We start from the raw sequence: 21,256 nt of genomic DNA, 5'->3' as shown, positions 1-21,256 counted from the left end.
CAGGGTTGGAAGGGATCTTGGGAGATCGAGTCCAACCCCCTGCCAGAGCAAGGTCACCCAGAGCAGGTTGGGCAGGAATGTATCCAGGTGGATTTTAAATATCTACGGTGAAGGAGACTCCACCACCTCCCTGGGCAGCCTCTTCCAGGGCTCTGCCACCCTCACAGGAAAGGAGGTTTTCCTCATGTTTAGATGGAATTTCCTGTGTTCCAGTTTGTGCCTGTTGCCCCTTGTCCTGTCACCAGGCACCACTGAGAAGAGTTTGGCCCCATCCTCTCGACACCCACCCATTCATGAGACCCCTTCTCAGCCTTCTCTTCTCCAGCTGGACAGCCCCAGGTCTCTCAGCCTTTTCTCAGCAGAGAGATGCTCCAGTCCCTCATCATCTTCATAGTGGACTCTCCAGCAGCTCCCTGTCCTTCTGGAACTGGGGAGCCCAGACCTGGATACAGGACTCTAGATGTGTCCTCACGAGGGTGGAGCAGATGGGGAGGATGACCTCCCTCCACTTGCTGGCCATGCTCTTCTTGATGCACCCCAGTATGCCATTGGCGTCCTTGGCCCCAAGGGCACATTGCTGGCTTGTGGGCAACTTACTTGAAAGTACAAGCATGTTCTGGAAAGAAAGTTGTTTTCTTAGTTTCTGTGTGGAAGGAAAACAAGTGTATTTTTCCTTCTATTGATGGGTCACACTAAAAGTATGTAGGTCTCTGCCTCGTAGCATTCGCCATCTGCACAGAAATAGCTTTCGGTGGCAATTCTATTTTCGCTGGGCGTGCTGGCGTCAGCGGCTGCTGCTTTTTGTTTTCTCCTTTACAGCTACTTTTATTTGTGACACTTGTCAGTCAGTTTTGGCTCTGCCCAAAAATATCTCCCCTAATAGTTGTTGCAGGGAGTAGTCAGGATCCGTACTCCTGAAAGACCAGAGGGGAAACATTTTCTTCTGTCTCTATCAGCTTTCCTGTTTTCTGACAGCATTTTGGGTGTGCTCTGTAAAGCTGTTTCTCTTGAATACTCTGTTTCTCCCAGGGGTCTTGCAGGGGAGAGAGATGGGTAGAGATGGAGAGAATGAGAAGCAGAAGTAATACATGAAAGGATTGTTATAAAAGGAAAAAAGCATCAATTTTAAACTGCCTGGATTTCAGGATGGCTTTGTCACTTTGAAACGAGATTCTAATATGAAGAGTGACTTTAAAGTAGAAAAATCCTGTTTAGCAGCCACTTTTTCCTCTCTCTGTTTAGACTCCAGTCTTCTGAGTTTAATGACAGAAACACATTTTTTTTTAATGCCTTTTCGCTCTTGAGAGAGACAAGTAGTTCTGGGAACGGGGGAGCTGGTGGCTTCTGGTTTCCCACTGCTGCTTCTGCTGTGGTTGAAGAGCAGCTCTTTAGACCTTTGTCCTCCTCTAACTCCTTCCCATGTCCCTGTCTCCAAACTGGATGAAGCCATCACCTCTGGGCACCAGGAGGTTGGTACTGCTCCGGGGCTGGCTGTGTCCTCCTACTGAATTTGGATAAAATTAGGCTTTGAAAGGTTTTGCAGGGAAGACCATCAGCCATGTAAGACACTTTGCTTGCAAAACTGGGCTAAGTAAGAGTTATTTAGGGTAAGGTTATGGTTTTATGTTCACTGAGGGCATTGCATTGGTTGCAGAAGTGCTGGGTGATGGAGATCTAGTACCAGGTGATGGGTTGGGCTGTAGAGCTGGTTCCTGGTGGTGAGTACAAGGAGGAGATTTCACATCCCCCAGCGCTCCTGGTAAAGCCCTTTTGGCACTTCTGGCTTTAATTTAGTGAAAAGTCTTGGAGAGAAGATGTTTTCCATGAACATCTTAAGCCTGAGCAAATGGAAAGTGATTTCTAATCCATTTTATTACTGCCTTAACTATGCCTTTTATGTTGAAAATTGATCTGCTATCGAATTTCAGTCCCTCATGTATGTTTTAAAGATGTTGATTGCTTTTCTCTGATTTTTCATTTGATACTGCAAGTTTGCTGAGCTTATCACTTGTACTCTTTGAGTGTGGTTTCTATTACTTCAATGAGTACTGTGGCTTTTCTCTATACCCTTACCCGTTCTTCAACATCTTCCTGGGGTGCAACCCTCTGAGTGGGACTGCTGCCTTAGACTTTATTCCAAGGGCAATTGTAGAAACCTGTACTGTCATTGGTGGAAAAAAATAGAGTCCTATGATTTAGATTGTCCTACAGGGGAAATAAGAGTCTAGATGTGAATTTCACAGAGTTCTCTGCTGGTCTCATCACCAAGATGAGCTCTGCACTAGTGGTGGTAGCTACAAGTTACAAAATGCCTTGTATTTATTTGCCTTTAAGCCATTTAAGAACTATAGTGAATGAATTTTCATGCATTTAAGTTATAAGGATGTGTTTATGGCTCTGGCAGTTTAACATGATACACCGACGTTAGGAAGGCCACCATAAAAATTAATAACTAGGAATTCAAATGGTGCCTCATTCTTTCTTTAGTTTATGTTCTTTATTATAAAGGTGAAAAGTTGTATTTAATTTTGAAGCAAATTCATGCTGCTGAATAAAAACAGCTGAGAGAATAATGAAAATGCACCATTCATAGATGTTTGGATCATTGCAGGAAACTCATTGAACAATTTAGTTGATAGGCTGTAAATAACTTCCCATCAGGAAGGCATAAACCTGCAAGACCTTTGTAAGTTCTGCAGCTATTGGCAATTTTAAAATGATACTGACCTCAGTAGAAACAAGGCTTTGTGAAATTCATTGAGCTCAGTCCTTCCTGGTTAATGCTGGAGAAAGTATTTTCCTGCCATGGAGAATGAAAAAAAACTCCAGGCTTCAGTGAGATATTTATAGTAAAATGTATATTGATTATTCAGTATAAAAGTGCTAATTTTTTGAAGCAGTGAGACATCTTAAAGTCATAAGAAAAAACATTATAGTCAAACTATGATAAATTGCTGCAATTAATCATTTAGCAGGTTACTCAAAGATGTTTTGAGAAAGTATGTATAGATGTTTCCCCTGACGCAACAACTCAGGCTGATTCAACTCAGCAAGATGCTACAGGAAGGGTCTGAAGCAGGGATTTTTTTACCATTTACCTAATGATTGCAATATTATTGTCTTCAGGATCCCCTCATTAATTTCCTCTTAAATTGTTCAGTGATCACTTAAAATTTCTTCACTTATATCCAGGTAATCTTTAACTTTTAAGCCTTTGAGCTTAAGAAGTCCTTACTCTACAATTTCAAAGCCAAATGCTTAATTCTTGGTGTTCAGATGACTTAGACTTGTGTGGTGCCTAATTTCCATGAGTTTTGATGACACTATGTGCAAGTCTGGGGCGAACAACCGAGACACGAGCCTTTTAAGAACAATGAAGTAACCTTTGTTACCTTGAAATTGTAGCACTGGAGAAATTGCATTTGGAAATGTAGTTTTCATGGAAGAAAATCTCTCTGAAAGTCAAATGGAGAAATTATGTGAAAGAACAATACAAGGTATTTTTTTTGTTTGGGGCATGTCTGCTGTTTTCTTTAGGGGCATTATGTCATTGACCTGTATATGACATGTAAGTCGTGTGGCCTGAGGTGGTGGGACGTGATCATGTTTCCCATGGTTGCTCCTGATGCAATGAGGAGTTGGAGTTGCTGTGATGTTGGGAGAAACTGTATTTTGTCCAGTGTACTCAGGAGAAGTCATGTGGTCATAGGACGAGGGATAATGGCTTCAAACTGGAAGAGGGGAGATTGAGATGAGATCTGGGGAAGAACTTCTTTGCTGTGAGGGTGGTGAGAGCCTGGCCCAGGTTGCCCAGAGAAGCTGTGGCTGCCCCATCCCTGGAGGGGTTCAAGGCCAGGTTGGAGGGGGCTTGGAGCCACCTGGTCTGGTGGGAGGTGTCCCTGCCCAGGGCAGGGGGATGGAACTGGATGGTCATTAAGGTTCTTTCCAACCCCCAACCATTCTCTGATTGTACGATTTGTGACAGAATGTCAGTTCATACAAAACTCCTGGCTTTGGGATGCTGAGCTGCACTGGTGAGGCTTGGATAACTCCTGGATGACTTGGGTTTAGGTATAAAATAGGAATCATCTGTCTTGTAGAAGTGCAGGAAGTTCAGAGATGAAGGAATAGTCAACTTAGGTATAGTTTTTCTCTCTTTATCAGATGTTGAGGTCTTCAGTTATTCTTCTCGACCCTTTCATTTACTGCAATATACTATTTCGGAGTCACAAGGTGATGACCTTCATCCTCAGACTGCAGCCACGGTGTTGCTGTGACTTGGTATGTTTTGGGCAAAAGTGAACTATGAACAAAGCGCTAAAGTTCTTCTGATGGGACTTGATTGCTTGTAACTTTGTGGTTTTAATGCTGATTTTCTCTGTCATTAATAACCACAATTTTTCCTCTGTTAGAGAATAAAAGGAAGTATTTTTTTTTCCCTATGTGTTATAGCAATCAAGCTGGAAAATAGCAATTTCTCTGTGATCTCTGGCACCGAATCAGAACTGATCATGTCCTGCATGTTAACAGTTACTGTGACAGACTGCTTTTAGTTAAATGAGTAAAAAATTGTGCTTTTGCATGCCAGCCTGCTGAGGCATTAATATGTGAGTAAACAGAAGCACACGAGTTGTCTCATAAGGCAACAGCATTAGTTGCGTGGGGACAGTAGGGGCAATACTCCATTTTCTCCCTGGGGTTTCTGTGAGGTGTGAGCAGTCCAGGTACGGAGCCAGGAAACCCAGTCTTCCGAGGTGATTGTGTCTTGGCTGCTGCAAGGTTGAAGAAAAATGTTTGGAAACCAAACACTCTGCAGTTCTACATTTGTTTTGTGCTGATAACAGCCCTCTTTAGCTCTGTCCAAGACAGAGGATCATCGTTTTGGACTTGCTTTGGCTTGGCTCCTTTGCCACTCTGATATTCCACGTAAGGATTTTTTGAACAATGAACAGTGCTTTTTACCTGAAGCCATTTTCAGGTCCGACATTTCAGATGTTCTTGTATGAAATAAATAAGAGGAGAATTTTTTGTGCCACTGTTGCATATTGCTGGCCTGTAGCAATTTCTATCCCAATAATGACAGATGTTTTGCACTCTCCATCTCATCGGACATGTCAGGGCATGACATGACAGGGACATCACACTGCCCCTGGTTTACTACAGATCACAGAATAGCCCAGGTTAGAAGGGATCTTTCAGATCGGTAGCAATTTCTATCCCAATAATGACAGATGTTTTGCACTCTCCATCTCATCGGACATGTCAGGGCATGACATGACAGGGACATCACACTGCCCCTGGTTTACTACAGATCACAGAATCGCCCAGGTTGGAAGGGACTTTTCAGGTTGGTGAGTTCAAGCATCAACCTAACGCTGACAAAAACCACCACTAAACCATATCTAAATACCTCCAGGAAAATGCAATGTCACTCCCCTCCCATTATATTTAGCTTTAGAGGTGGCTAATGGTGTAATTTAGATGTGTGAATGCTTTCCTTTCATGTGTGGTGAGGATGACCTGGTGGACACCTGGGAGATATCCTAGAGTAAATGTTGTCATTGTAAAAGTAAGTGCAGGCTGGTGTCCTGCAGAGCAGTGGTGTTTCTGATCGGTGCTTTATCTCCTCTCTGGTGGGCATGGTGCAGGAATGGCAGTGGTTGGGTTCAGGTGGCCAGGGGAAGGATATTTAGAAACCCTTGGAGGTGTACATTCGATGGGGTTTTCCTTCAAGTCATCAAAAAGCCCTGCAGGAGTGTTTGCCTGGGTGCAGGTGAGAGGGCACCCATTCAGACCAGGAGCTGTTGGAGTCACCTGGTGATGGGCTTGGTGCTGAGGACCTGATGGGACTTGATTGCTTGTAACTTTGTGGTTTTAATGCTGATTTTCTCTGTCATTAATAACCACAATTTTTCCTCTGTTAGAGAATAAAAGGAAGTATTTTTTTTTCCCTATGTGTTATAGCAATCAAGCTGGAAAATAGCAATTTCTCTGTGATCTCTGGCACCGAATCAGAACTGATCATGTCCTGCATGTTAACAGTTACTGTGACAGACTGCTTTTAGTTAAATGAGTAAAAAATTGTGCTTTTGCATGCCAGCCTGCTGAGGCATTAATATGTGAGTAAACAGAAGCACACGAGTTGTCTCATAAGGCAACAGCATTAGTTGCGTGGGGACAGTAGGGGCAATACTCCATTTTCTCCCTGGGGTTTCTGTGAGGTGTGAGCAGTCCAGGTACGGAGCCAGGAAACCCAGTCTTCCGAGGTGATTGTGTCTTGGCTGCTGCAAGGTTGAAGAAAAATGTTTGGAAACCAAACACTCTGCAGTTCTACATTTGTTTTGTGCTGATAACAGCCCTCTTTAGCTCTGTCCAAGACAGAGGATCATCGTTTTGGACTTGCTTTGGCTTGGCTCCTTTGCCACTCTGATATTCCACGTAAGGATTTTTTGAACAATGAACAGTGCTTTTTACCTGAAGCCATTTTCAGGTCCGACATTTCAGATGTTCTTGTATGAAATAAATAAGAGGAGAATTTTTTGTGCCACTGTTGCATATTGCTGGCCTGTAGCAATTTCTATCCCAATAATGACAGATGTTTTGCACTCTCCATCTCATCGGACATGTCAGGGCATGACATGACAGGGACATCACACTGCCCCTGGTTTACTACAGATCACAGAATCGCCCAGGTTGGAAGGGACTTTTCAGGTTGGTGAGTTCAACCATCAACCTAATGCTGACAAAAACCACCACTAAACCATATCTAAATACCTCCAGGAAAATGCAATGTCACTCCCCTCCCATTATATTTAGCTTTAGAGGTGGCTAATGGTGTAATTTAGATGTGTGAATGCTTTCCTTTCATGTGTGGTGAGGATGACCTGGTGGACACCTGGGAGATATCCTAGAGTAAACGTTGTCATTGTAAAAGTAAGTGCAGGCTGGTGTCGTGCAGAGCGGTGGTGTTTCTGATCGGTGCTTTATCTCCTCTCTGGTGGGCATGGTGCAGGAATGGCAGTGGTTGGGTTCAGGTGGCCAGGGGAAGGATATTTAGAAACCCTTGGAGGTGTACATTCTATGGGGTTTTCCTTCAAGTCATCAAAAAGCCCTGCAGGAGTGTTTGCCTGGGTGCAGGTGAGAGGGCACCCATTCAGACCAGGAGCTGTTGGAGTCACCTGGTGATGGGCTTGGTGCTGAGGACGTTGTGCAGAACCCTTGGAGTTGAACGTCTTGCTCTCTGCAGTGACCCTGTGCCCGTGTAAGTCTGGTGCAGAATCCATCCCTCCCAGTCCTGCGGTGGTGGTTTTACAAATGCCTCACGGCCGCTTGGCTCTGTGACTGACTGCAGGATGGGAAGGGGAGATGGGTGGGGTAAAAAAAGGCTATTTTGGGTCAAAGTATGTTCCACTTGGCTTATTGCATATAGATATGAGTGATCTCTCTTGGTGTCAGGCAATGAAAACTTGGATCTGCTGTGGTCTCCTGGTTCTTTTGGTTCTTTCTGTCATTTTTTGGTGCTCTTTTAGGGTATTTTGGGTTCTTAATTATTTTTCAAATCAGAAGGTAGGAAGGGAGTAATGGAACTTCAGACATGAGCTGGAGCCACGTTGTAGAGGAGCTTTAAAGGTACGGTGTAGCTTCTTGTGTGAGCTGGTTTGCAGCATCTAGAGATCTCCTCCTGGCTGTGGCTAGAGCCCAGTCTGGATCATTCAAAATAAGATTGGGTGTATCTCACGGGGCGTTGAGGTCTGCAGTGTGGTCGTATCCCTTCTGAATAGAAGGAAGAGGTCAGGGGAGATGCATAAGCTCAAAAATGCTTCAGGTAATTTCCTTAACTGAAGGAGCAGAAGTCACTTTCTCTTTTCTGGCCCAAAAAGGGACTTTCATGTAGTACGTCCTCTGTGTTTATCATGAAGGCGGCAAATGCTTCTTGCCTCCAGTAGCTCCTGGCCCAGCCTTTGCTTTCCTGAAAACAAAAATAATCCCATGGAAATACAAATTGAAAGCATTGTTTTCCTTGTATTTGGGAGGAGGGGTGGTGGGTATCCGTAAGATGGCTTTCTCCCAAAGCCTCTGATGTATTTAGGGCTGAAGAAACACTCCAGCACCTCCCAGTAAAGTTGTGAAATGACATTTTTTTAATGTCTGTTTGCGTACAAAGGAGGACTTTAATCTGAGGCAGGGATTTGGGGATTATAGTTGTGATCAGGAGGTTCCTCCCCACCCTTCTTCTCCCAGTGATGTCAGAGGGCAGTGACTGCAATCAGTGGCAGTGGGACGTGCCACCAACCCCCAGCCCCGGCGGTGGGTATATTTTAAGGAACATATTTACTTGCAGTTGCTGCATTAGGCAGATTTCAGTGTCATGGTATGAGAAAGAGGTTGTCAGAACCTTATTTCCCACCAACTATTTCCATGGAAGAAAGAAAAATTTCCATTGAAAAATGCTTTGGCTTTTGGTGGGGGTGGTTGGTGGGGGCTATTGTTTTTAACTAAGCAAAATGTATTCAGAGTAAAGATATTTTAATGTTTTTTGTCTTTGAGAAAAAGAATATGTAAAACCAAAGTGTTTTATTTTTTACAGCATCAAAATTAAATGTCTTTCTTATTCTGCTGCTTTCTTTTGGGGCATGAGTACTTTGTTTATGCTGAGAAAAGTTAGGCGAAATATTCTGAGAGATGCTTTTTTTTTATAATCTGCATTTTTATTCTAAAAACGTAAAGTCTGTGACTCCTACTGAAGTTGCAGGAACGCCTGCTGAGAAAACTGAAGCTGTTGGATGAAATATGACTTGTGTGTCTCAGGGCATCTGCTTAAGCCAATAAAATACTTTCAAAGATATTGATGGTTAGAGAACTTATGGGCATATACAAATCAGAGAAGTACGTAGGTCATGGTATGGCTTAGATGGGTCATAATGTACTAATTTTTAAAAGTTGAATAATTTCTAATTGAATTGTTCATAAATCATTTTTTTACTTCTGCATGTTTGGCAAGACAAAAAGAAAAGGAAACAGAAAAGAAAAGAAGGCTTTTATAAATAAAGACCACAATCCTATGGCAGAGCAGTGGCAGTAGATGGGTGGGATTCCCAAATCTGCATCGGAGTAATGGTGAGCCCTTTGGAAAATCCCATCCTTAAAAGCCAGAAAATGCATATCTGCATAATGGATTAACATTTATTACTCCGATATGTGGACAGTATGATGTGTGGATGTAACTTTTTAATTAAAATTTTGCATTACGAGCAAGAATGGCTTTGACTTCTGGGCAAAACAGAATGTATATACTTCCCGTGTTATCCCCGCTGCCCGAGTAGAGGTGTGGGGCACGTGGTGCTGCTTCTGCACTGGGAACTGGGAGGTTTCAAACAAAAAAAAAAAAAGCAGATTATGAAGAGCAAACACTGATAAAATTCTTCTGGGTGAGCAACTATTTTGTGCCAAGTTATTTGAAAATACAGTAGCATCTGAACTATGTGAATATGCAATCCAAGGTAGGGCTTTTTAAAGGTAGTAGTCAAGAGGATTTCTGAATCCTCTTCCTTAAAGAAGCATGGATGTGGCTTTGGGCTGTGAAGGAGATACCTGCCGCGCTGTCCCATGAGCCCATGGTCCCCCTTTGCCTCCACTCCCCACCTTGGAAATGTGGGGATAATGTCAGTGCTGCGGCCGCGGTTGCTCTGAAGGTCACCGTGTGAAGCACCGGTGAGGGTTTGGACACTTTGAGCCATGAGATGCTCCATCTCTAAAGATAGATTTGATGGTCTCAGCCTCTTCATCACCATTAGAGGTCACCCCAAAGCGTGGACAGGAGCTTGCAGGGGACTAAACCACTGAGGACCTCTCTGAAGAGGTCTCTCAGACATCTGGCTTTCTTGTGCCTGGGTCTTTGATCACTGCATTAGCACGGTGTTTTTGAGAGACAGCTTTCTTCCTGGTGCTTTCCGTGAATTTTGATGCACTATTGATCAGCGTGGGGGGTGTGTGTATGTTGAGTTAAAGCTGGGGTAATTAATGACCTGAAGTTAAATCAGACCAGTGGCATTCCTGGAGGATGTCTTGTAAGAGAGAATCTACTCGAGGGTATTCCTTTTATTCTTCAGGGATCTCTACATACACTGCAAAACTATTTAATTTGTTAAAATTACCCTTCTTTCCTCTAAAACATGTATATTTATTTTTATTTTTTTAAAGCTGAAAAGTCCATTTCTGTTTACAGCCAAACAGGACCCTGTTAAAATTCCTTATAATAAAGAGCAGATAGATATATGTCGATGTTAAGATGCAGTGGAGAGGGAAGGCTTTTGCATTCATAAAAAAGATAAAACTCTGATGGTATCTGTTAGGTCCTGGTTCTCCCAGTATCTAATTAAGCTTTGCTCTAATTTTTTTGTATAAGTTATGTAACATTACCAATTACACAGATGCTGATAATACTTACAACACGTTATTTAAGTTACATGTTCTCTTGACAGGGCACACTGCATTCCACTGGAGGCTTTTTGTGGGAGAGGAATAGGAGGAAGACAGAAGTAAATGCTTCAAACAAGATGCTCTTAATTTTATTTTTTTCCAGTTAAAACCCAAGCAGAGCTGCTTTTACAATTCTGATTGCATAAAGGGGAAATACACCACACAAGAGGTTCAGTGAACATCTTAAATACTATTTTAAAACACTTTCCAAGCATTTGAAATTGTATCCTGCAGCATGCAGAAGCTGAGCGCGTCTTCCAAAATTATCCTGCAGCACATTTATATGGATGATTCTAAAAGCCCCGGAGCCAAGAGTTTAGAATAGAAGTACAGACAGATTGAGACTGGTAAATATAGCAGCGCTAATAGCGTCTCTCTCGCACAGACCGAATGCTGGAGAAGGGGAGCTTGGCATATATTTGCTTTATCCCAGAGCAGCACAGCCGTGTGAGAGTTGTGCAGGTCACCTGGCAGGAGGGCAGAGCCACTCAGGCTTATGAATTAAACAAGCCAGAGAGAGATGAATTTTATTTTTTTTATTTTTTTTTTTTTAAGTCTGGTTTGCTATAATTTCAGCCTCTGAAGCCCACGCCTGCTCTCGTTTCAAGCGGAGGAGAATTTACATGAGCTACAGCTGGTCATGAATTTTTCAGCTCAGTGCCTTGTGTAGAAGGTCTCTCCTGTCCAGGAGAAGCTCCCAGTGAGAGAAAGGCTGACCCTTGTCAACCCCGTGCTCTTGTGTAGGTTATGGGGATCCGGACCCCAGTTCTGGGTCAGGACTGAGTATGGTGTTTCTCCACCCTGAATGACCTCCCTCCAGCAGCCAAGGCAACTCTTTGGGCCGCCTTGATGTCCACCAAGAGCTGCATGGCTCAGCCATGGGACCTTCCTGGAAGGCTGGAAGCACAACATATCCTTGGCTGGGCATGGAGAGGAGACAGGCACTCACTGCTGGTCCAGGCATGGTCTGTCTCAGATGCCAAGCCTGCAACACCTTGTCCAAAACAAGCCAATAGCAGCTCCAGTTTTCTTGTAGACAGCCTGTCTAGGAGATCCCAACAAATCAGTGTCTAAATGGTGTTCTTTAAATCATGGCTTTTCTGACTACCTTTGGGCGATCTTTGAGGACAATAGCCAAATATTTCTTATTTTATCTTGTGTCAATCTCATTTTTATCATAGAATCATAGAACGGTTTGGGTTGGAAGGGACATTTAAGGGCATCTTCAACTAGATCAGGTTGCTCAGAGCCAAGTCCAACCTGATCTGGAATGTTTCCAGGGATGGGGCGTCTCCCACCTCTCTGGGCAACCTGGGCCAGTGTTTCTGTTCCTGTTTCACAACTATCATTCTAAAAAAAATTCTTCCTTATATTTAGTCTAAATCTGCCCTCTTTTTAATTTAAAACCATTAACTCTTGTCCTGTCACAACAGGCCTACCTACAAAGTTTGTCCCTATCTTTCTTATAAGCCTCCTTTAAGGTCTCCCTGGAACCTTCTCTTCTCCAGGCGGCTGCTGGTTGTAGTCGGCTGTTACTGCCATTTTTGTGGGTTTGGAATTAGCAAGTTCTCTTTAAATGCCTTCACTTTCAGAAAATAATTACCAGAGTAAAGGACGCTGTAATTGCCGTAAATGACACCTTTTCTGGTGAGCTCTGCTTGTTGCTGTTCATAGGGAATTTTTCTGCAGCTGTTCTAGTTGTGTGTCACTGGTTGGCGTGAGTTGTTCTCCATATCTCTGCTGGTGACATTTATTTTTATTTTTTTTTTTTTTATGGGGTGTTTCCATCAAAAGTAATCAGCTATTTCAAAGAGAGGGTGATAAACACTAGATTACTGTTGAGGGTCTCGTGGGTAAGTGTTTGATTGTAAACGTGAGCTACTCAGTTTTCTGGAGAAGTTCCTCCAACACAAAATCGTGGCCACCACGCATTCTTGGTTTGATGAAGAGATCTATACTCTACTCACTTTTACAGACTTAAAGTAACAATCTTTTTTGGTGCTTGCTCAGATCAGGTGGACCAAAACAGCAGGAAGTGCCTCTGACAGATTTCAAGATTCGAGTGTCTTCAATGAAACCCTGAGGATATCCAACATCCAGCGACACCAAGGGGGACGCTACTACTGCAAAGCTGAGAACGGCTTGGGTTCGCCAGCCATAAAGTCCATACGAGTGGACGTGTACTGTAAGTAAACCCCTTGGGAAGTTCCTACTATGCTTTTTATTAATTTCTTATAATCTGGTGTTACAAAGATGTGACCAGCTCGTTGTGAAGTCCAGTTTTTAATGGTACTTTAGGGCAGGTTCTGCAGGTTTGGGGAGTGTTTATGGCTGGAAGACTTGTAGATGCCCTCAATGAAGTCAGGTGGAGCTGCTCGTGTATGAAAATATCTTTTAAAAAAATCATAATAATTTGGTGAGAAAGGCAAAACTCAGGTAGAACTCAGCCTGATTAGATATTGGAGGGAGACTTGTCTGCATCTTGTGTAGGGTGAAGATCTAGTATGTAGATCTCTTGTACTTTTGGTTACACTTGCTCTCAAAAATAATATGGGAAGAACTACAGATGTTTTTTGCTATTTTGCTTTAGTTGCTGCTTTTTTTTTTTTCTTCTAAATGGCAGTCTCTTTATGTTCCTGTGATATGCAGTTTTAAAGCTGCACTTGAAATGTTGGGCAGTGAAAAAATATATGAAGTATTGACAGAAAAAGAGGAAACAATTGAAAACCCTGTATGGCAATAAATGCACAAAGTGGAATTAAAAAAAATAAATAAATGCAATTCTGACTTGCATAGGCTCCAGTGTCAGTGAATGGGCTGGTGAGATGACACGGCTCTGGCTTGTCATCTGGTAGTTCGTTGTTGTAGGTTTAATGGCAAACGTTGCATCTGGCTGCATAAATGGTGTGACTGGACTCAGCTGTTGGAAAGTGAGAAGACCTGAACGCCTCAAACTGTGGTTTTGTGTATGCTTCAGATTATTCAAAATCTGTTTGAAATGCTCCAAAGATAGAAAGTCTTTGTGCATACGTTTGGAGACTGTTCTAATGCGAGTAGTGTCGTGTAAACAAATATGTTTATGTGCCACATAATAGTTAAAAAATAGCTAGAGCTGGAAGTTAGCCCTTTAGTCTCATGAGTCCTTGATTGTCTTATGACTATATAAGCATTGGGCTCATGTTTCCCGAAAAGTACCCTCTCTCTCTCAGGTGAATCTCAGGATACATGTTAATTCAGAGACCCAAGCAGTGACAATTTCTGTGGGATTGGTGGAGGGGAACAGCTGCCTTTTGGGGGATTTTCTTGCCTCGTGTGTGCAGTTCGCTTCGGGATGTGCTTAACGAGCTGTAACTTACCAGTGCCAAATTTGTAAATCCTTTATGAACAATTACTGAATTAGGAATTAATTGCTCATTAATATGTTGGAGTCCAATAAATGAGGAGGCAACCTTAATGCCTGATTATAAGCAAGGTCCAAGCATCCAGTGTTGGTGATGGGTCTGGCTGGAGGTTTGGAGGGAGGAGTGGGCAGGACACCCGGTCTCGGCAGTTCTCAGGGCAAAACGGGCTGGTCTTGCAAATATTTATGGCTCTTGGATGTCATTTAAGCACTTCTTTCTTACCCCAGCATCCATGTATCAGATTCTCCTTAATGCTTAATTTTAGGCATGGCTGTGAAACTGATTTTGGCAGGAAGAGCAGTCTTGGGGCTGGGATGGGACATGGTCTGAACAGGAAGGGTTGAGACAGTGTTTGGAAATTTTGATTTTTCTTTAATTTCATTGAGACTTCCTTCTGAGTTATGTCTCTTTCCTTGTATCATGTTTAGTTTAGCTATTAATGTGTGTTCTCGGATTTCCTGTCTGGGATTTATTAAGGGTTTAATTTTGGTTTTTACATCATAAGATGCTTTTTAATATGCCTCAAATACAGATGATGTCTTTATGGAAAATACAAACTTCAGGTTCCAGCTGGGATTAAATCCTGGGTGGTTTCCCTTCATATGCAGGCTGTTATTTCACTGGGTTTTTTCATATGTTAATGATCAAATATTTGCAGGCAGACAGTATTGCTGTGGTAAGCTTGAGGTGCCAGCAAAGATTGGATCTGGTTGTGCAAAAATAGGAGAAAAACCTATGTACCCCAAAGAAAAGCTTGGAAATTGAAATGTTCCTGTCAAAATTTCCAAGTAGGTTAAACTAATTTTGTCTTTTCTTAGTTGAAATTTTCTGGTTTGGTTTTGTGTTTGTTGAATATTTACTTCATAGTTTGTATGTTGTGTGTTCAATGTCAAGAACTCTGGGCAGTGGTGAGCAGGAATATTGGGGGTGGGTGTATTTTCATGAATAATTGCCCATGAGACGCTTATGCTCAGAGGACCCAATAGGAACTGTAAGGATCACGAGTACTTAGCCAACATTTTCTATCAAAACATGTTTTGTTTTTTTCAGTGAACACGTATTTAGTAAAATTGCAAAAGGAAATGCATTTTTCTTACGGATTTAGGCAACTGTCAAAAACAAACCTGTGGAAACCAGATGATGTTCCCTTTCGAAAACAACATTTTATTGTTAGAGCAAGAAATAAATGGTTTTCGTTTTTTGATGAAACCCTCAAATGTGGTTAAGGAAAGAAGTGAAATGTTTACATTTCTCAAATACTATATGGGTGAGAAATCACTTTGGAAGCATCTTGACTTGTAAAGCTAAATAGAAAAAACAATATTGAAGTTGTGTTCCATGTTAGTTTTGGATCAAGAGCACTTCCTAAGGGTTAATTTAAGTCTTCAGCCTCTAATTTAAAATTTGAAAAGGCACTATATCTGTGTAGCTTGAAAATGAATTGTTGAAAAAAAAGCCAACAGAAAAATCTTTGTATCCTCATTTATCTCCTTTATCGACTTGCTGGCTGGTTGGGAAATTTTAATAGCAACACTTGGGTGGGAAATCTTGCTCTCTGGTAATTTCCTGTTTTTCATTTTCCAGTTAGCTGTGGCATTCAGCAGCACTTGGAGCCACGTTTTCTGCTACTGCAATAATTAATTAGCGAGATATAAGTGGTGAATGAGCCAGAGAGTTGGGCTGTGTGAGAGGAGAGGGGGTGGTCACGTTATTTTTATGGACTTTCTGCAGTCTTGAAAGCACCGTTAGTTTTGTTTTTGCAGAAAGGCTCCATCAGAGGTTGCCAGATGCTTCTTATGAATCTGCACGTATCAGGTGGCTTATCTGAGAAAGAAGTCTCAAAATATCATTATCAATTTCTCATGATCTCAGATAACTTTGACGAAATCTTCTGACAGCTTGGTCCTAGGGGTTCAAGAGGTACTTGATGCATCTTCTGTAAAGGAGATCCAAACTAAAGGTCTTGGGTGGCTGCAGAGCATTTACAGAAACCTGTGAGTGGACACCAGTGACTGGCACCTGCCATGATCAGGGTGTTTGGGTCTTTCCCATCTCCATCCCTGTCTCTCACCCACCACTCATTCTGTTTGGGACCATCTGCAAAGGGTGGATGCCGGTCTCAGCTCACACATCACAGAATGCTATGGGGTTGGAAAAGACCTCTGGAGATCATCCAGTCCAACCCCCTGCCAGAGCAGGTCCATCCAGAGCAGGTTGCACAGGAATGTGTCCAGGAGGGTTTGAATGTCTCCAGAGAAGGAGACTCCACCACCTCTCTGGGCAGCCTCTTCCAGGGCTCTGCCACCCTCACAGGAAAGAAGTTCCTCCTCATGTTGAGATGGAACTTCTTATGTTCAAGTTTGTGGCTGTTACCTCTTGTCCTGTCACTGGGTACCGCTGAAGAAAGACTGGCCCCATCCCTCAGCCTTTCCTCATGAGAGATGTTCTAGTCCCCCTCCCAATCGTCTTTGTAGCCCTTTGCTGTACCCTTGCCAGGATCCAGATGGACACGTTCATTCAGTATTTGGTAGTAATTAATATTAGTGGTCATGGATGTGTGCATCTTATTCCTTCATCTCTGCAATTTCAATACAGGCCTAGAGGTCACTTGGTATTATTTTTGTGTATTCAGATGTAATTCTGATTAAGAACTTTTGAAAAACTGTCTGGCTCTTAGTCTGAATTATATGCTGCTTGAGGGTATATTTTTTTTCTCTTCTCTAAAAAGTTAAACAAAAACCCGAACATTTTATAACTGCGTTCATGGGTAAGGAGCACAACTATGGATTTAAACAAAACACACGCAGTTATTTTGAAGATATGATGAAGAATGAGAAGTTCCCATTGGTTACAGTCAGGTATGTAACTGTGTCCCCATGGGCAGGTCTTCTTGGGTCACATCAGACATGCCTCCTGAGTGACTCAATCGCCGAAAGCTCCAGGAAAGTCCTTCAGGTGCTACATTGCCATCAAAGTTCATTTAGTCATGACACTGATTTAGTGATGCACCATGAGGAGAGGGAATTGTGCTGGTGCTTTGGCAGGCGATGGTGGTGGGACCGTACCTGTTTTATTTAAAGCTGTCATGGATAATGCTAAACTGGGCTACACCTTCTGCTCCTTCAACATCGGCAGATCTAAGTCGAAAACAGCAAGCCCTTTTGGTCTGGTGTCAAAATACTTGAATGTAAAAAAAAAAAAAAAGGTGGGGAAAAAAAACCCCAGTGGTTCAGTGTTGCCAAAGTTCTCATTTCTTCTACAGCTCCTCTTGGAAGGAGCGAGGAGTCCAGCCTGAGCTTGTTCCTGGGCAGGCACAGAGCCTCCTTAAAACACTTTGCAACTCATTTTCTTGGTTTTCTTTGCTAGTTTGTTTCAGAAAGATCTCCTTTTTGCTTTCTGGAGCGCTAGGACTGCAGTGAATAGACTGGTAACAATCTCTTCTTTAGAAGACAACTTTCTGTCCTTATTTTATGTGGCGAAGAAAATAGTTTTTTGCTCTCCCAGCTTTGGCTGAAGATCCTCGTCTCTCACATCAGATTGAAACAAATGTGCTCGGTCCCTGTGGCAGCGTATTCTCAGGAGGGAGGTTTCCATCCTTGCTGAGCCACCAAGAGAAGAAACTGCCTCATATATCCAAGCTGTATTCATCCTAGACTTGAACTCTTTTTCTTCTCTGTCTGGAAGTATCTCTTTAAACTACATCTCATCTTTTCTCTTTGAAGAAAAAGCTTTTGTACTTGACTCCTAGCAAAATTTTTGCTTGACTTATGGAGGACACTTTCTCCTCTTATAAGGAGGGAAACTTAGGGTATAAATTAAGTATTTTGCTTTAAAGAAGCAGAGCTCCTACAAGAAAGCTTTTCTGCCCATTTCTGAAGGACAATTTACCAAATTTTTAACCAAAAAAGATACTAACAGCTTCATTGAGAATGTACTTTTGTATTGCTCTTGCTTCAGGGATACTTATGGACACAAGGGCAGGCTGTGCAGCTTGAGTAAAATTGGAGCAAAAATTCACATTTCTATTAAAAGTTTCCTGAAATTAGTTTGGATGTCGGGATGAAAAATGTTCATCAAACAGATTTAGTGTACAGATGTGTTAAGATTTTATTGGCTGGTATATAAGGGACATACATTGTGCAGAAAACACTGCTTGTTGAGAAACTCCAGGATTAAGAGATTGATCTGGGGGTTTAGGGGAAACAACAGTTTCTTTTGCTCAGAGATCTGCTTAAATCTCTGCTTGCAGCTCTATTTCCAGAAAGCATCCCTTTTGCACAAGTTCGGTTAGATCTGCCAGAGGGTATTCTATTTGCACAACACATACTAAGTCCATGTGAATTACGTGTCATATTTGCGGGGCTCGTGGTGGTCTTGGGTCTCTTCTTAGCCCCTGTGATGGTTTCCTAACTCTTTCACTTCCAGGTTTGAATCTCATTTGAATTTTTTATAGGTTACTGGTATGGTTTCCACTTCTCTGATGGCATGTGGCTGCAACAATTGCTTTAGCTATGTTGTCTCCATTGCCGCAAAGAAACTTTGTGGTGTTGGCAACTGCCCTGAGCTGGCTGTGGACATCATCAGGATGGTGTTAGCAAGGAATGCTCACGATTACATCCTAATCTTCTCATGTCAGTAAGGAAGAGTTCAAAGAAAGATCTATCTTTAGTTTCAATTCCAGGCTTAATCTTAGAATCATAGAATGGCTAGAGTTGGATCTAACTCTAGATCATCCAGTTCCAACCCCTGCCCTGGGCAGGGACACCTCCCACCACACCAGGTTGCTCCAAGCCCCCTCCAACCTGGCCTTGAACCCCTCCAGGGATGGGGCAGCCACAGCTTCTCTGGGAAACCTGGGCCAGGGTCTCACCACCCTCATTTTATTAACAGGATAATTTCATTCTGAAGGGTACCCTTTCCATAGGTGTTGTGCATTAAAGACCTCATCAGTACTTGTCTCAGACTGTAGACTTTGTTTGACAAAACACCTCCTGGGACTGTGCCTGTCTCCCAAGCTTTTTGATGCAACTCAACCCCGGAGTCAGGAAGGACAGGACTTCCCACCTTAAACGTTCACTATGTGGGATTGACTGAAAAATGTTGACAGATTATTTTAGCAAACAAGGAGCATCACAGCTTTCCTGGCTTGGGATGACACAAAATGCTGCTGATAATATGTGTCAAATGACAAAAATATCAAACTGCTCATCTTCTCCAGCATTTGAGTGTGTCTCCTCGTGGCATGTGCAATCACGAGTCTGCAAGACAAGTGTTATTCAGAGGGAACGCAGGGTCTGCAATTCAGAGATCATGACGCTTGTTTCCCATATCCATCTGGAGAACGATGGTGCAGGGAAACACTGAGTGTTGTGCAGGGGGATGTAGTTGCGTCGCTCCCCATCTCTGTTATTACAGAATCACAGAACACTATGGGGTTGGAAGGGACCTGTGGAGATCATCTAGTCCAACCCCCTGCCAGAGCAGGTCCACCCAGAGCAGGTCCCACAGGAACGTGTCCAGGCAGGGTTTGAATGTCTCCAGAGAAGGAGACTCCACCACCTCTGGGGGCAGCCTCTTCCAGGGCTCTGCCACCCTCACAGAGTTTCTCTTGAGATAAGTTCCTCCTCATGTTGAGATGGAACTTCCTATATTCAAGTTTGTGCCCATTTCCCCTTGTCCTGTCCCTGGGCACCACTGAAAAAAGACTGGCCCCATCCTCCTGACACCCTGCCTTTCAGTATTTATAGGTGTTGATCAGATCCCCCCTCAGTTATCTTTTCTCCAGAATAAAAAGACCAAAGTTCCTCAGCCTCTCCTCATAAGGGAGATGCTCCAGCCCCCTCATCATCTTTGTAGCCCTCTGCTGTGCCCTCTCCAGCAGTTCCCTGTCCTTCTGGAACTGGGGAGTCCAGAAATGGACCCAGTACTCAAGATGTGGTCTCGCCAGTGCAGGATGACCTCCCTCCACCTGCTGGCCACACTCTTCTTGATCAACCCAGGGTGCCATTGGCCATAAATGGCATGTACACGCATGTGCACACAACAAGTGTGATATACGTACTTATATAGAGCAAAATATATGTGATAATGGAGATGTGGTACTGGGAATGGGGAGGGGAACTGGCTGAAACCACCAGCTGCTCCTCACATTGCTCCTTGTCCTTCTCAGCCTTCCCCTGGTTCACCGCAGTCCTACAGGAGCTGGATTGAAACTTGCTGGGATGAGGAGGAGGCAGTGCTTTCTCCCTGAGTGCTATTTTTGTCTGGGTGAGATAATTGTGTGCTCTTCTTGAATGATAAGAAGGCTGCTGCCCTCCCATTCCCTCTCGCTACACTGCTGGTATGTGGCCAAGTCTGCCTGACACCGGGAAGGGAGGGAGCATGGGGAATTTTATAGGGAAAAATATTTTTAAAATAACTCTTTAAACTAATTCTGCTGAAGCAATTAACACGTAAGTTCACAGGAAGGATTTATAGCAATGGGCTATCCGTTTTGTGCATACAAAATTGGTGGTAAAAGCGAGTACTGAAGGTGGTGATTTCTGGCGAGGCTTAAAGTACGTCCTTAGATAATTGCCGCGTTTCAGTCTTTCAGCATCCCATGTTTTCCACTTTCCATTGCAAGAGAGTATTAAAGAAATCCCTTGTTCTCACTCAGCTTTTTCCAGCCTCAATAGCGTCCAGATTTTAAAATACAGGCACCGGCAGCACCCATTTCTGTAGATTCACATGTTATTGCTGCTTCTAGACTGGCTTTGAGAGGGTGAGTGATGTCTGTGTGAGCTGAACCTCTGTCCTGACCACTATAGAATTCCTATAGTATTTTTTTTGTCTGAATAACACAGATGTAGCTGTTGGACTATTAATATTGGTGTGACTGCAACACCTGAGTAGAAGCTGAGTCCTTTTTTGCTCTGGGGTTCACACGGGCAGAATGTGATGTGATGCTGCACCTTCTGAAGGTGCTGGGTTCTGCAAGTTTGGGAATGAACTGGTGTGTGATGGAGATGCTCCCATCGTCGGGTGCTCCAGCTGCTGTGGGTCTTGCTCAGACCCAACCAGAGGGGCTCCCTGGATGTTCCTCTTCCAGCAAACCCCAGGCACAGCCCTTTGCAGAGGCTTTCGCATCGTAATGCACAAATTTGACCTTAGAGAGGGAATAATCAGAAACCCACAAATTAAATTTGTATTTCTCTCATGTTGAAAGATTACAATTATCAATATTGGGAAGCTCTTAAACGGTTTCCATCTGCAGAATATCTCATTTCAAAGCATCGTCTTTTATTGTATCATGCAAAAAAAGTGATGAAAGATGAGTATATTTGCTTTCCTTATATGCCAATGCGCATGTTATTGCTTTATATTAATTTTCCTCT

At 43.0% G+C, this 21,256-nt stretch overlaps 1 protein-coding gene across 1 annotated transcript in view; it reads left to right on the top strand.

Annotated features, from left to right (window-relative positions):
* MDGA2 (MAM domain containing glycosylphosphatidylinositol anchor 2) overlaps nt 1–21,256 on the top strand; it is a 256,685-nt gene that overhangs the window by 28,060 nt on the left and 207,369 nt on the right. Inside the window, exon 2 of the mRNA XM_014936764.1 lies at nt 12,490–12,664. Coding sequence (XP_014792250.1) covers nt 12,490–12,664 — 175 coding nt within the window. The remainder of the gene's footprint in view (nt 1–12,489; nt 12,665–21,256) is intronic.

This window comes from Calidris pugnax, unplaced genomic scaffold, assembly GCF_001431845.1.
Source record: "Calidris pugnax isolate Ruff unplaced genomic scaffold, ASM143184v1 scaffold10, whole genome shotgun sequence".
NCBI lineage: Eukaryota > Metazoa > Chordata > Aves > Charadriiformes > Scolopacidae > Calidris > Calidris pugnax.
The sequence above is the reverse complement of the archived record's forward strand: the minus strand, read 5'-3'. Positions and strand labels throughout refer to the sequence as shown.